General features: G+C 43.3%; 1 protein-coding gene across 3 annotated transcripts in view; it reads right to left on the bottom strand.

Annotated features, from left to right (window-relative positions):
- The window catches only part of UACA (uveal autoantigen with coiled-coil domains and ankyrin repeats), a 64,006-nt gene that overhangs the window by 30,163 nt on the left and 18,538 nt on the right, over nucleotides 1-15,305 (bottom strand). For 2 of the 3 annotated variants that reach the window (XM_060755406.2, XM_060755404.2), the window contains exon 2: nucleotides 290-423. In XM_060755406.2, coding sequence (XP_060611389.2) covers nucleotides 290-423 — 134 coding nt within the window. Of the gene's footprint in view, nucleotides 1-289; nucleotides 424-4,174; nucleotides 4,715-15,305 lie in introns of those variants that run through there. The other variant, XM_060755407.2, reaches the window with a different exon arrangement.

The following is a 15,305-nucleotide window of genomic DNA, read 5'->3' as shown; positions in this document are numbered from 1 at the left end:
GGAATTGGTTGAGACTCAATGAGATATTCAATGAAAAACTACAGCAAAATGCACTGCGGGAAGTCCCGTATAAATGAAAGTTTATCATTTTTATTGGGAAAAGTCAGTTTAATAAACTTTTTCCACGTTTTTTTATGACAGAACCAATTAGGAAATGACATTTATAACCCAGGAACAAAACTCATGTTACATAGTGTGATGATCTAGGGCAAGAGACGAGACACATCTCTGAAGCTGGGGGAACTGGGGACAAGTGCACATTTGCCTTCAAAGCCTTGCTTGTACTCACGCTGATCTGCCTTCCACATCAAGCTTGGTGGGGTTCACTCCCTTCTTTGCAAGGACGGACGAGATCTTCTCCACGTCGCCCCTTTCAGCTGCTTTCATCAACCGGTCATCGTATTTGTTCCAGTCGGCAGTCAACTGTGGGGAGAACGCAAGGGAAACGTGTTTAGTGTCCTACAATGGACCAATTCCACGGATGCCAGGAAAGCCTCTGCCTCCCATGCTTTGTAAATAACTAACGAAGGGGGAAAGTGGGATTTATCAGCCATTTGGTCAGAAGAGTGAAACATCCCAGAAATGTCAATCCGTTTACCTGGAGGAGTCAGGACAGCAGAGTTTCTTGATTGATGGGGTAAAAAGCTGCTACCATTTTAACTTCAACTCATCCAACTGATATACTTTCTTGAATACAGGCAATAGGAGCCCCCAGTGGCACAAGGGGTTAAACCCTTGTGTCGGCAGGAATGAAGACTGACAGGCCGGAGGTTCAAATCCGGGGAAAGCACAGATGAGCTCCCTCTGTCAGCTCCAGCTCCCCATGCAGGGACATGAGAGAAGCCTCACACAAGGATGGTAAAAACATCAAAAACATCCGAGCGTCCCCTGGGCAACGTCCTTGCAGATGGCCAATTCTCTCACATCAGAAGCTACTTGCAGTTTCTCAAGTCATTTCTGACATAAAAATATTACTGGCCATCCATGAGTTACAAACATCCGACTTACAAATGACTCACATTAAGAGCGGGCCTGAGACAACAAGAAGTGACAGAAATCTACTTCTAGAAAGGGAAATTATCTCCTGGAAGAGTTATTATCATAGGGGAAAAGGGTCTCAACTGAAGCTTTATCTCCAATCCTTGTCTCCACAACAAGGCAAACTTTCCAAAATTATCAAAGGGACAAAAAGTGAGGGGAAATCTTCTGAACAGGAGGCACAGGCAGCAAATGAAACTCCACAGGGGTGTTGTTAACCCTTTTCTTTGTTATACAAAGCTAAAACATATATGTTTCTGGCTGGTGTTACACTTACAAAATGTATGTGTTCTGACTTACAAACAAATTCAACTTAAGACAAAACCTACAGAACTTCTCTTGTTCGTAAGTTGAGGACTGCCTGCATCTTGCTCAAAAGCGCTAGCATTCTGTGTTCTATTAGTTGACCTGATCTGCTTCATTTTCCCACTGAGAACAGAATCAAGACCACCCATCTTTCTCAGCATGGCTTGTATTGGAGAAAGCACCACATTATGATTTGGACATCTAAAACAGTCATTTTAAAAGCCAGTCGCACTATTTTCTCTGCCTGGCAATGTCTCTCTGGGCCCTTCCACATAGCCATAGAACCCAAATATCAAGGCAGAAAATCCCACAATATCTGCTTTGGACTGGGTTATATGAATCCACGTTACCATATATCCCAGTTCAAAGCAGAAAATGTGGGATTTTATTCAGCTTTGAGACGCTGATCCAGTTAACGATCAGCTTCGATTCAATGGATGTCAGGGTGGAGCTGATGGGAACAAGAACCAGAGCAGAAAACAACAGGACAGATGAAGCAACAGATGAAGCAACAGTGCGGCTATAATTCCTGAAACAATGCTAAAATTGCCTTCTCTCCCTCAAGTTCTGATAAATAGAAGCAACCTGTGGTATCTTCCCTCCTGCCTGTTTCCAGAGGATTAGGGTCAAAATGCCACAGCATTCCTTCTGGATTTGTGCTGAACCCACCTTATTTTCTCCCTGAAAACAAATCAAGGTTCTTCTCCACCCCTTTTCCCTGCATATCTTCTTGGGGAGAGAAAAACACTGCCAGCGAAAGAGGAGTTTCAAGCATTCTTCCCTCCAAGTTTCAAAACAATCCTCCTCTCCACCTCCTCCCAGTAAAATCCAGGCCATTGTCCAAGAGCTGCAGGTTTTGCCATCAATGAACAAACAGCCATGCAGAAGTGTGTCCTTTCTGAAGCTCCCCTGCTTCTTAGCCCACACTGCGTGTTATTGTTTTCCCCACAAAACGGTGAGATGTCTCTTTGAATCACGAGACAACCAATTTTGTCCACAAAGGAGGAATAAGATACAGCACAACTTCCTAGCAAATGCATCCACCCAAACAAGAGACGGAGCCACAGCATCATTCATATAGTTTTCTTATAGCGGTTTCGGTATCATGGAAATAACAGAGAGTCAATAACAGCAGATACTGTACTGCTACATGGAAGGCCAACAATGCCCCATTTGGTTCTGTGCATCCGGCACCAAGGAAAGGCAAGGAATGTTAATCTTGTACATCAAGGCAAGGGTTTCGGTGACATCTTTCTCCAGTTGAGAACTTTCAAACACTGAGTGCCTGCTTCTGCGGCACGTACTGACCAGGCTTTGATGCCACTCATTCCCTTGACAGTGAGGGACGGCTCCCAATGTGCCAGGACAGATGGACAAGGCAATTAAAGCAACCTGCGGGAATGTTTAGAACCTTTCCCCTCCCTGCAGCCAGATTTAAACACAGAGAGAGACACAATCCCAAATGTGTCGACAGCTTGGAGATCCCGGGGAGCAATCTCCCGGGTCACTCACAGGTCTGAGTGTACTTTTGCATCTGATATTCAGATCACAGCATCTGCAACAGATTTTGTTTGCTCAGTAACTAAGCAAAACTTGCACAAAAGCTGTCAGCCACTGCCTTTGGTCTCTGTGGGACTTGGGTGACATGAAGTGTTTTTTCTTTCATATCTTAGCCTTGCAAGTCTACGTCTCCAGCAAGACTCCCACATCCTTTGCAGTACTCAGGCAAAACAGCAAGCCTTGGATGGAAAAATCCCTTTGGATCCATCAGGCTCCTTACTCCCTTCAGGACCAAACCTGAGACTGAAAAAGAAAAAAAAGTGGGCTTTGGAACGCCTTTCTGTTTCTACTAATGCAGGGGATGGAGGCTTTTGCAAGGAACAGCCTCTAAGACTTAAAACATTATGTTTTCTCCAACCTGCCAGGGCTTTCCTACCAAGTCCCTCTCCGGGCCATTCCTGGCTCTCAACATCAAGCAGGAGCAGGGCTCTGAAGGAGAAGGCACTCTGGGGGAAAATGAGCCTCTTGGGGCCAGAAAGGGTCTGGGCTGCAGAGGAGGGAGAGCCAAGTTGTAGCTTATTCAATTCGATGAACAATTTCAGCAAACAGTTCAAGCCGCCTTCCTTGATTTGAAAATGCAGCAACCCCCAAGGGCAAACCCTTTACAGGAAAAATACCACAATGGTTCCGCCGTGTCCTCTCTCTACTTTACAGCAGCACAGAAAAGCAATGAAATAATATCTCATTCAGGACAAAAACCCACAGAATAGGAAACAATGGGCCAGCCTCAGTTGAGACGCTCAGATTACAGTAAAAACGCATTTCCAGTTCAGCCCATTATTGCCCCCATTTTCCATCGTGTCAACTGACCATCCATCTATGACGCAAAGTAGCTGCAAATGAAAAGAAATGCCTGAACAGGTGTTAACAGAAGCAGGACAATAATGTAGTTCCAGGATGCATGGAACGATAAAGTTGGAAGGGACCAGGAAGACACAACACAAGCAGTCCTGACAGACACACATCCAACCTCTGTTAAAAATATTCCATAGAAGGAGACTCCACCGGACTTCTAGTCAGCATATTCCACTTTCCTAACGTTTCAGTGGAATCTCTTTTCCTGCCATTTGTATCCATGGCTCCTTTGCGTCTAAGTCTCTGAAGTAGTAGAAAACAAGCTTGCCCCCCTTCTCCTCAATGGGACATCCTTTCAGAGATCTAAACACGGCTCTCACATCCCCTTTTCCCAGCCTTCACATCAGCAGGTCAGAACTGGGAGGCACAGGTTTGAGGGCTCGTGTGGCTCTGCCAACCCGCATGGGATACCTACCACATGTTTAAGGGCACAGGAGAAGAGGCAACTCATCCTAAATTCCCCGGGTCCTTGCAGCTGAGAGTAAACACTGTTCGGGGCATTCGGCTATAAAGCAGGAGGCAGCTGAGGATATGCCCTCGGACCTTGGCAGACTCCCTGGCCTCCCACGTTCATCCTGGCAGCCTCGCTCTTAGCTGGGGTCTCCGGTCAGATCTTCTCCATCTTCAGGGTCATCTTCAGACTTCATAATGCTCAGGAGGCCAAGTAGTAATATCTGGTGCCAGTCTCTGCCCGGCCCAAATGTCCCTCCCAGTTGGCCGGTGATGCCAATGGCTCCAGCTGCCCTCGCCGGACACTAGGAAAGGAAACCCTGCATCAACACGGCTTTTGTTTTCTCTGCTTCCTTACTGGAGCACCAACTACCGCCTCGGCGACTCAGACATGGTAAATATCCCCCCTGGCTCTGAAATATCCTGTAAACAATATGCAGACAGTCTCACACCAGTCCGGAGCTATTTTTTGATTCACCCGGTACTTGATAGCCAAGCGACTGAAAGAAATAGCTCAGGATACATTCAGGGCATGCTCGAAGGGTGAGTAATACGTTGGGGTCGCTGTCGGCTGCAAGTACGAGCCCCAAGATCCCGCCACCAGCGGGCGACACACTACCACAACAATCACAACCGAATGCGCTGCATCCAATTAGCTCTGCATTGACACTTTCCCCTAAGCCACTATGAAATTGGGCATTGTGGACACTGGCACAACACACCCAAAGATAGATATATAATATACACACACACCATGAACTAGCCCCTGCGCTCATCATGTCAGCCACTTATCATCTGACCACAGCAAACAACCTTCTGGCGCAGCAGCACAAGGAATGCAGGAGTCTATTTTGACAAAAGCATTTCTGATGTTAAATTAGAAGACATGCGTGTCAATAAAAAAGAAATATTACAAGCCAGAACCCCATCCCAGAAAGCAAAGAGGTTTCAGCTTACCTTCGCTGCCAGCCTGTCTCCTCGGGTGCCAGACGAGAGGCCCCTCTGAGGCAGTCAAGGCATGAAATGGACAAGGGGACCGCTTGGATAATGACACTGAACATGTCCTTCCAAACAACAGCCCACAAAATAAATGATTCGCTCTAAATGCCAAAGTATCAGACAAAGTCAGGGGGTCCAAGTATAGTTTCCTCAAATTGCCATTCTAGTAAGATTCAAAGAAGTGGCGTCCGTCCCTCTGATGAGACAAGAGGTTGCCTAGGCAAGGAGTCTTGTTGAACTTAAAGGGATACCTTAAACACTTCCATCCCACACAGCAGGACCAATATATGTTGTTTTGAAATACACACAATGCTATCCTAACTAAGGTCATGGGTTCTTCCTGGTTAGCCCTTCATTGGGCTTCTTTGAATGGCTCTCCAAACCTAACTTCTCATATAGAAGGGAGACCAAGATGCTTATCTATAAACATAGATGGTCCACAAACGTCATTCCCGACTTCTGGAAATATTGCCTTTGAAAAACCCTGCAAATCTCTTGGGAAGAAGATAGACGAACAAAGGTTAGAATCTGGAAGAAGAAACAAAGGCCACCAGAATCAAAGCCATGATCCTCCGACATCAACTTTGCTAGACCAAATGCAATGTTGCCTAAATATCTAATCACCATCTCCCACAGCAGTTACTTTATTCTCAGCTCAAGAACGGAAAACGCAATGGACAACAAAAGATTGAAAGAGGGGCTTAAAGCTAACCTTTAAAAATGTGAATAAACATGAACTGGGAAGCCCTGACCCTCGAGCACTGAAACTGGGGGTCAGCTGTGACCAAAAGTGCTGTGGGTTTTGAAAAGGCACAAATGGGAGGCAAAAGGGAGAAATGTGCCAAGATGAAGAAGGCACCCCAAGCCAACCGTTGTTGGGACCACCTTCCTTCTGGAAATGAATGTTCTCACAGCGAAAGAAAGACCATGTTGATCTAGAATCAGTCTCTAAAGTCACTTGCAGACCCACTGACAAGACTCTTCCCTTGAAAGACAATCAGACTTATGGGCCACTAGTGACAGTATCCATACATAGTATCCATACACTGGAAGCATTCTCTCCTCAATGGGCATTTATGTTTTTCTTCAAAATCACTGGAGTCAAAGATGAATTGTTGGCTGGGAAATCTAAGAGCAAAAGGTCCACTGTCCATTACAGTGGAATTTGGGGTGTACTGTTTGCACAGGAGACTTTCCACAATGAAGTGGGAAAGGGGCCGGTGGTCCTTTCCCACATATAGAGACACACCACACACCGCTGTGCTGCTTTTTCCTCTTCGCCTTGCGTTCCAAAGGCACGCCCATGTGCTAACATCAAATTGAACTTTCTCTTGAAAACACGCAGCGCGCCAGGAAGCCAGCTGCAGCCCAATAGGGTTTTCACATGCAAGCAGCATTCCAGGAGTAAAAAGAAGAAAAATAAACCAAGATGCCTAGAAAAATTCCACACAAACTGGGTTGGCTGCTGCGTGTGACACCATCACAGCCTGGACTTCTATTATGAAAACGGGAAGCTCCAACAGAGTCCACAATGAAACTGCTTGTCAAAGAGAGTGTGACGCCTCTTATTTGTACTGCTGACATCAAGTCCTAATTGAACACTGTATCCCAAATCAATACATCGGAAAATCCCAGCTGAGATTCCATCTAAATTTAGTAGAGTCTTGGTTATCCAACATAAACAAGCTGGCAGAACATTGCATAAGCGAAAATGCTGGATAATAAGGAGGAATTAAGGAAAAGCCTGTTAAACATCAAATTATGTTATGATTTCACAAATTAAGCACCGAAACATCATGTTTTACAACAAATCGACAGAAAAAGCAGCTCAATACACAGTTATGTTATATAGTAATTACTGTATTTATGAATTTAGCTCCAAAATAGACTCCCTGGCATTATTCCAGGCAGGAGGCAAACTGCACTTGATGAATGAAGGTTGTATAAGTGAGACTACTGTATTAGGAAGAACTTCCTGATAGCGAGAACGATCAATAGCCTTGGAGTCTCCGTTTTCTCTGCAGGTTTTGAAAGAGGCTGGATGTCTATCTGTTGGGAAGGCTTGGCAGAATGGGGTTAAGCAAAATGGTCCTCTGGATACCTTCTAATTTGTGGCACCTGGCTGTGAAGGTACCAGGTGGTGCTCCTGCCACATATCTCATACATGATCAGTGTCAAACAAGACAGGATGTCCTTGGATTACCGGAAGCAGTGGAAAGGGAGCGCAGCTGCCTTTGACAACCAGGAACGAGGGGCACTGGGCAATGCTGCCCGCAATGAAGACTATTAATAGGTTCTCCTTCTGAGAGGTCTGGAGTGCTGCAGTTCTTTGCTTACCCAAGGAGCAAACACAGAATCCAGCACTGGACTGATTCCGTTACAATATAATACTACTAATAATATGATATTATAATTATATATTTTGTATTATATTTAATATTACTAATAACATTACAATATAATGGTAGATTACAATGTAGTAATACATAATATTGATATTGTACTATGCTAATATAATATATTGTAAGTATATATATCTTGTAAGCCACCGGAGCCCCCGGTGGCACAGTGGGTTAAAGCCCTGTGCTGGCAGGACTGAAGACCAACAGGTCGCAGGTTCAAATCCAGGGAGAGGTAGATGAGCTCCCTCTATCAGCTCCAGCTCCTCATGCGGGGACATGAGAGAAACCTCCCACAAGGATGATAAAACATCAAATCATCCGGGTGTCCCCTCGGCAACGTCCTTGCAGACGGCCAATTCTCTCACAACAGGAGTGTCACTCTTGACACGACAAAAAAAAAAAAAAAAAGCTGCTCTGAGTCCCCTTCAGGGTAAGAAGAGTGGCATATAAATGTTGTAAATAAATTAATAAATTCAAGGCTAACCACCCAAAACATCTACTCTCAAGCACTTGTGTTTTTTTACTTTCCAGGAAAGGTGCAATGTCCTTGCTTAGAGCCCTAATATGGAGGGACACCATTTCATCTCTAGCACAACAAAATAATATTTAAAAAGAACCAGAGGGAGAAGACTTAAACATCCCCTGCTGAAAAAAAATTTCTCTGAATAAGGGTGTTGTTTTGTCACTAGGTGAATTTCTCTAGATATTGTAAAAGCTCAACTGTGATGCAACCCGCCAGGAAGAGAATCAGCACACCTGCAATGGGGTGTGGGATGAAGTCCAACACCAAACCACGATAACTTTTCGGCTTTCTCGTTTACTTTAGGAAATGGGTCCTAGAATAAATCAGGGAGCCCATGTTGGACTAGGACACTAGGAAAACCAGGGCCCAAACTCCCACTTGGCCGTGGAAGCCCACTGGGGAACTTTAGTTAGGTGAGTCTCCCAGAAGGCGAAGACAAACTTCTTTGTCAGGAAAACCACACAAGAGGTTCACTTTAGGAATGCTACAAATCAGAAACTGCTGGAAGGCACACAATAAACAACCCACAAAGGAATCTTGCAGGGACATCACATAAGGAAATCCCACTCGGACAGCCAAGCCAAGCCATGCCATGGCTACTTCATGGGACACAGATGTGTTTCTGCAATCGGTTGTAATCAAAAACATTCACACCTGCAGTGGGAGGTAGGGAGGGATCAACATATGTGGATGCACACCCATTCAGAAACATTTCACATCGTCAGATAGGATCTAGCAACACCCTTCATTTCAGGAGCATGGGATCCACTTAGATTCCCAGGAATGTGACCATGCCTTCCTTCTCAGGGCCTTTGTGTCAGAATAGATGGGAGAAACTGGGCCAAGCAGCCCTTGTTTGCAGAAGTCATGAGCCAGCATAAAATTGGATTCGAATTGCCAAGCAATCACTGAAACTCACTGGGTTTCAGTGTAAGTCACACTCTCTCAGCCTCCAGGGAAGTCACACTCTCTCAGCCTCTAGGGAAGGCGCTAATCTTGCCAAGAGAAACCCACAACAGGGTCAGAAATACCTCAAAGGCACAACAACTGCAACAATAAAGAGCCAGGCACCAGGCCCGGGCCCCTGACAACACGGAAATAGCTCCACCCTCCACTTGCGGCAATAACCCTTCCATTAAGAAATCCTTTCAGCCCTTTTACAACCACATTTGTGGCCACAGTGGCACCCCATGCCAAACACACCCATGAATCACCGGATTCTTTGTCTTCCCTCATGTGAAAAGTGTGGAATGTGTTTACATGCATTTATGCACCTTCCTGCCCGCCTGCCCAGACTTGTTATATCAGCATAACATATGAACGCTTCGCATAACTTTTTATTATTATTTTTAAACACAACACCTTTCAATGTGTGGGGTCTGTGAGGTGGCATCCCTTGATTTCCAAATTTATGCACAACTATGGGTCAGATCCCTACTTAGATCATTGTTGTTGTTTATTCGTTCAGTCATTTCCATGAGCTCATGGACCAGCACACGCCAGAGCTCCGGGTTGGTTGTCACCACCCGCAACTCCTTCAAGGTTAAGTCCGTCACTTCAAGGATACCATCCATCCATTGTGTGAAGGTTGGCCCCTCTTCCTTTTTCCTTCCATTTCTCCCAGCATCATTATCTTCTCCAAGCTTTCCTATATGGCCAAAGTACTTCATCTTTGCCTCTAATATTCTTCCCTCCAGTGAGCAGTCGGGTTTTATTTCCTGGAATATGGACTGGTTGGATCTTCAAGGCACTCTCAGGATTTTCCTCCAACACCACAGTTCAAAAGCGTCTATCTTCCTTCACTCAGCCTTCCTTATGGTCCAGCTCTCACACCCATAGGTTACTCTGAGGAATATGACTGCTGTAACTATGTGGACCTTCATTGCCAGTGTGATGTTTCTACTCTTCACTATTTTATCAAGATTGGTCATTGCTCCCCCCCACCCCAAAAAAAGGAAACATATTCTGATTTCCTGGCTGCAGTCTGTGTCTGCAGTAACCTTCGCTCCTAAAAATACAAAATCTGTCACTGCCTCCACGTTTTCTCCCTCTATTTGCCAGTTATCTATCAGTCCAGTTGCAATCATCTTAATTTTTGATGTTTAACTGCAACCCAGCTTTTGCATTTTCTTCTTTCACCTTGGTTAGAAGGCTCCTCAGCTCCTCCTCGCTTTCAGCCATCAAAGTGGTATCATCTGCATATCTAAGGCTGATAATGTTTCTTCCAGCAATTTAGATCATTGATAGTAACTTAGATCATTAGAACCATTGAAACCAATGAGATCTACATTTGTCATAGCTTTCTTACATTAACCAAGGCTTGTAATGACCTTGAAATCAGAGTGGCTAACATATCAATGGGTCTCTAAGTATGACCAAATCTGCATCCAAGTAATAGGTTCTTTTCTCTTCTCTTACAGCTCTTCTATTTCAGTTGTGTTTTTAGCTATGTAATTTATTGTATATATTTTATGTCCAAATATTTTTGATTTGTTGTACCCAGCCTCAAGCCATTAGGAGAGGCAGGTAATAAATAATACCTATTATTACTATTGTTATTATTATTTTAAGCATGGCTTAAGCATGTATTGTAAATCCATGTCCCGTGTTTTAATCTCTGTCCTGTGTATTTAATATGTATCTTTTATAGACCTAAATTTTAATATGCATGTTTATAGAATTTCTGCAATGTTTCTATGTTTTGACTGTGCTGTGACCCACCATGAGGACAGTTGGGTAAGACATAAAATAATAATAATAATAATAATAATAATAATAATAATAATAAGTTTGTGCTTATAAATACCTTCTGACCTATTAATACATATCAGACACCAATACTAATGACCAAAACAGATTTTTCCCCAGGAAAATCACTGTTAGGCCACATCAAGCTGAGCTTTGCAAATATCCCTTTCCTTTGTCATATGGGGAGGAGAAAAAGAGGTTAATGCATTTGAACGGCTCATTACCCCTGTAAGAGCTTTGAAAGGGATGACCCGGAGGGGGCAGAGCGGATTCCAAGGGACGTCCATGAGCAATCCCAGTGGAATTTCACACACGACTCCCACTCAACCCACAAGAAAAGGGAGTTGGATGTTTATGCAACATTGCAGGCGTCTGAAGTTACGATTTGTTTGCAAAGACAGCTACCCGCATGCATTGTGACACGAAAAATAAAAGGATAAGTATCAACCCATTGATTTTTTCCTCCACAAACATTCCTTATCTGGTTATAAAATAAATTGCAAGATGGAAAACGCCCCTCTTGGAGGTAAAAACCAACAAGTCAGCCAATGGATTTGGAAAGCTCTAGAAGGCATTAAGCCGCCAAAGCATCCCTTTCCAACTGATACATTCCACCTGAAGTTAAGGAGAAACTTTTGACTGCATTCTTAGGGCAGGTTGGTGATTTGTGATCCTAATGGCAATGCATACACCAAACATCCCTTGCAGGGCAGGGGTGGGACTGCAGTCCAAAAGGCCATTTTGAGGGGCCTAGAAGTCTGCAGAGGAAATGTTTTATGGCAGAAAAAGCTCCTGAAAAAATTTAAGAACTATCTCTTGCAGGAGTATAATTTACCTCTAATCAATGCATTCATACACACATCCCTTATCTTAAAAAAAAACTGCTTTCAAATCAGAACTTACTCTCTGGGCACATTCGGTGTTATTTAGATGGCCCAGTTTGGTCCATGGAGGGCTCCAGACATCCTGAATTTGCCCAACCATATTACACTATGCTCGCCTGTTGTTGTTGTTATGGCTTTCCCCTTAGAAATGACCCATGGGACCAAATGGTGTCCTCTCCTGTTGTGGCATGAGACCCGCCTCTGAACACTATACATTGTGGCGGCAGAACAGCCGGTTTGAGATTAATCCTCCGCCCTGTAATTAAGATGGGCAAGTCTTAACTGATTTGCACACTAATTGCACATTTCGTTTCCTCCTTGCACAGAACTGCCGAAACAGCTCCTCCCAGGGTTTACAAAAAATGCAACTCCATAAATGCTCCAGTTAGCCATACTTTTTGAATTACAGAGAATCCGAAGGCCCTGAGTTTTATCTTGTTGCTACATGTTTACATTTGTATTTTATATTGTGTTTTATAGGACATATGTGCAATGATAACTGGAGTGGCTAGGGTGTACAATGTTTGGATCAAGTGGTTTTAATATTTAAACTAGGATGTTTTTAGTGCTTTGTTTTAATGTTTAAATGTTGTTTATGTCTTACGTTTAACGGTTTTAATGATTTTACTTTATAGTTATAGAGTAATGTTTTGCTATTACAATTTTTTCTTTCTAGATCTACATGGCATTGAATTTTTGCCATTAATATGTTGTAAACCGCCTTGAGTCCCCCCGCCCCCAGAATAAAAAAGCAGTATATAAATATAGTAAATAAATACATTTTATGTCATGTCTTGTTTTAGGCACCTTGTGCAAGCTGCTCCGAGTCCCTTCGGAGAGATGGTGGTGGGATACAACTGTGTTTCCCTAAAAATAAGACACTTATATTTATTTTTCCTCAAGAAGACAAACTAGGACATATTTTCAAGGAATGTCTTATTTTTATTAAGTATGGTACAACACTCTGCATTTATGGGATGATCTCTCTGGGCTCATAGCAAACTGCTTGTTAAAGCTTTCCCCCTATTGCTGGTTGATGCTGGGGGAGAGAGACCCACAGTGCTGAGTAAAACAGCAGCCACAGCTTTACGTCTTCCCTCTGAGGACACCCAATACCTATTTTTATGGGTATGTCTTATTTTAGGGAAAACAGGGAAGAATAAAGTTGTTATTGTTATTATTATTAGAGCTGAACATCTGGAACCAGGCGCTCTCTGAAACACCCAGTCCACTAAAAAGTGCCTTTTGCTTATCTAAAGGGCCCTACTGTTTCCTGAAGCGCAGGAATGTGTCTGACACTCTTTTCCAGTGTGATTTCATAGGCTCTGCGAGGAAGTAGCCATACATTGCCCCCAACTGAGTTAAGTGAGGGAACATATTGGAACAGGAGGACCGCGCTGTCCCCTCTTACAGGGTGAACAGCTGTGCATCTTGGCTGATCTAACCCCAAACTACTAGTGCTCCCCCTCCATGCAAATGTAGCCTTTCCCATGGCACCACAGACTACAAATAAACACTTGGTAAAGAACTACACGTTGACTCTCATGGAGACACAACATTCAACTGGGCCTCTTCCATCGCTCTGAGACTCCCTTTGTCTGAGAGACTGCATCTTTGCTTACCTTTCATTGGCAGGTAGACACGTCCCTCTGCCATTGGGCATTTAGGGAATGGCGTGACCGGGATGATGGGATGGGTGTAGAGTTTTAATGCATATCAATAGTCTAATGTTTCATTATTTCAATGAGCAGGGATCCTAGAGGCATCACATGTATAAGATCCAGAGCCAGGTGTACTTTCAATGGAAATCCACCCTTCCCCTTTACTTTCAACCATCCCCAAAGAGAGCCATTTCCTGAATGCAAAGTACATAGCAATAAAAAACAGCCGTTTGCTATGCTGAGAGTCATGTGACGGCAAGTTCATGCTCACAGGCCAGGGAACTGAAAAAATCAGCACTTCCATTAAATGAACTCCTGATTATTTATGTCCCATAGGTTCAGAACAGCTTTTGGAATCAAAAAACTGATCATTTTATTCCCAAACCAATGTAGCTCAACTGATCAGGTCTTCGGGGTATGAGAAATGGGCTGATGTGATTGGGATTCTGAGGTATGTACACACTTTTCTAATGTATTTTATGTTTAATAGTTTAACGACACAATGGGTTTAATGTTTCTTTTTTTTATTTTAATACTCATATACATTGTTTTATTTCCATTGTGACATACTATATTTACTCAAATCTAATGCTCAACTGTTTTGACTAAATTGCCTTCCCAAAATTAGGGTGTGCATTAGATTTACATGATATTGTAATCTTAGTTCTGAACCAAAGCAAAAGAGAAAGCTACTTCAGGAGTACCTGGAGCTTTTATTTGAGAGACAGCATCTCTCATTTGCCCTGGCTCAGTGCTATGCAATGCTGGGATTTGCAGTGTGGCAAGGCATCAGCATCCATTGGGAGACCCCATGATCCCAAACCAAACCAAAGCCCCCATGACCCCATAACATTGAACAAAGGCAATTAAAGTGGGTTCATTCTATAGCATCAATGCATCCCAAAGTTTTCTTTGCCATTGCTTAGAACAGGGGTCTTCAAACTTTTTCAAACAGAGGGCCAGGTCACAGTCCCTCAAACTGTTGGAAGGCCAGAATATAATTTGAATGAATTCCTATGCACACTGGACAAATATTATTTGTAGTGCAATAAACACTTAAAAACAATACAATAATTAAAAAAAATAATTAAAATGAACAATTCAAACTATTTTTAACAAATATAGTATTTTAATGGAAAGCATGGGCCTGCTTTTGGCTGATGAGATAGGATTGTTGTTGTTGTGTGCTTTCAAGTCTTTTCAGACTTAGGTTGACCCTGAGTGAGGGCCAGGTAAATGGCCTTGGAGGGCTGCATTCAGCCCCTGGGCCTTAGTTTGAGGACCCATGGCTTAGAAGCTTTGGTGTCCTAACATTTTTGTTTTTAAAGAAGGAATTATAAGCATGCAGCCACTATAATGCATGCCTTTTTTGGCCAAATAACAAAGAGTACACTTTTTGGCGCTGCACATTATATTTGCCAGAAAATACTTCTCTCTCACTCACTCACTTTTTTTGTTTTTTTTTTGTTTTAGGGTTTTGAAAATTGAGGTGTGCATTAGATTCAATGGCACATTAGACTCAAATCAATACAGGTATTTATTGCTAGCTGCCGTGAGTCTCTATATTAGGATAAAGGTGGGATAAAATTAAGTCAATCAATGGATAATAATAAATAACCTGGACCTACCCAAAAGCTGTTAAGATGAGTATTCCCATCAGGCCCTTAGCCAGTAAAGTCCCAATTCCTCTTCCTCTTCCCTGCCCCATTTTTCCATCAATTATCCCACCGACCAGCAGAGCAGGTGACAGGGAGGACAGGGTTTTGCTTGACTGACAAGAAAAACAGGGATATAGGGCTAGAAGCACAGACAAAAGCCTTTCCGAAGTCACCTGCTCTTCTCACAGCCCCAGAGCGAGGCAGAGAGCGGACAGCTAAAT

Source organism: Anolis sagrei, chromosome 9 (assembly GCF_037176765.1).
Source record: "Anolis sagrei isolate rAnoSag1 chromosome 9, rAnoSag1.mat, whole genome shotgun sequence".
Taxonomy (NCBI): domain Eukaryota; kingdom Metazoa; phylum Chordata; class Lepidosauria; order Squamata; family Dactyloidae; genus Anolis; species Anolis sagrei.
The sequence above is the reverse complement of the archived record's forward strand: the minus strand, read 5'-3'. Positions and strand labels throughout refer to the sequence as shown.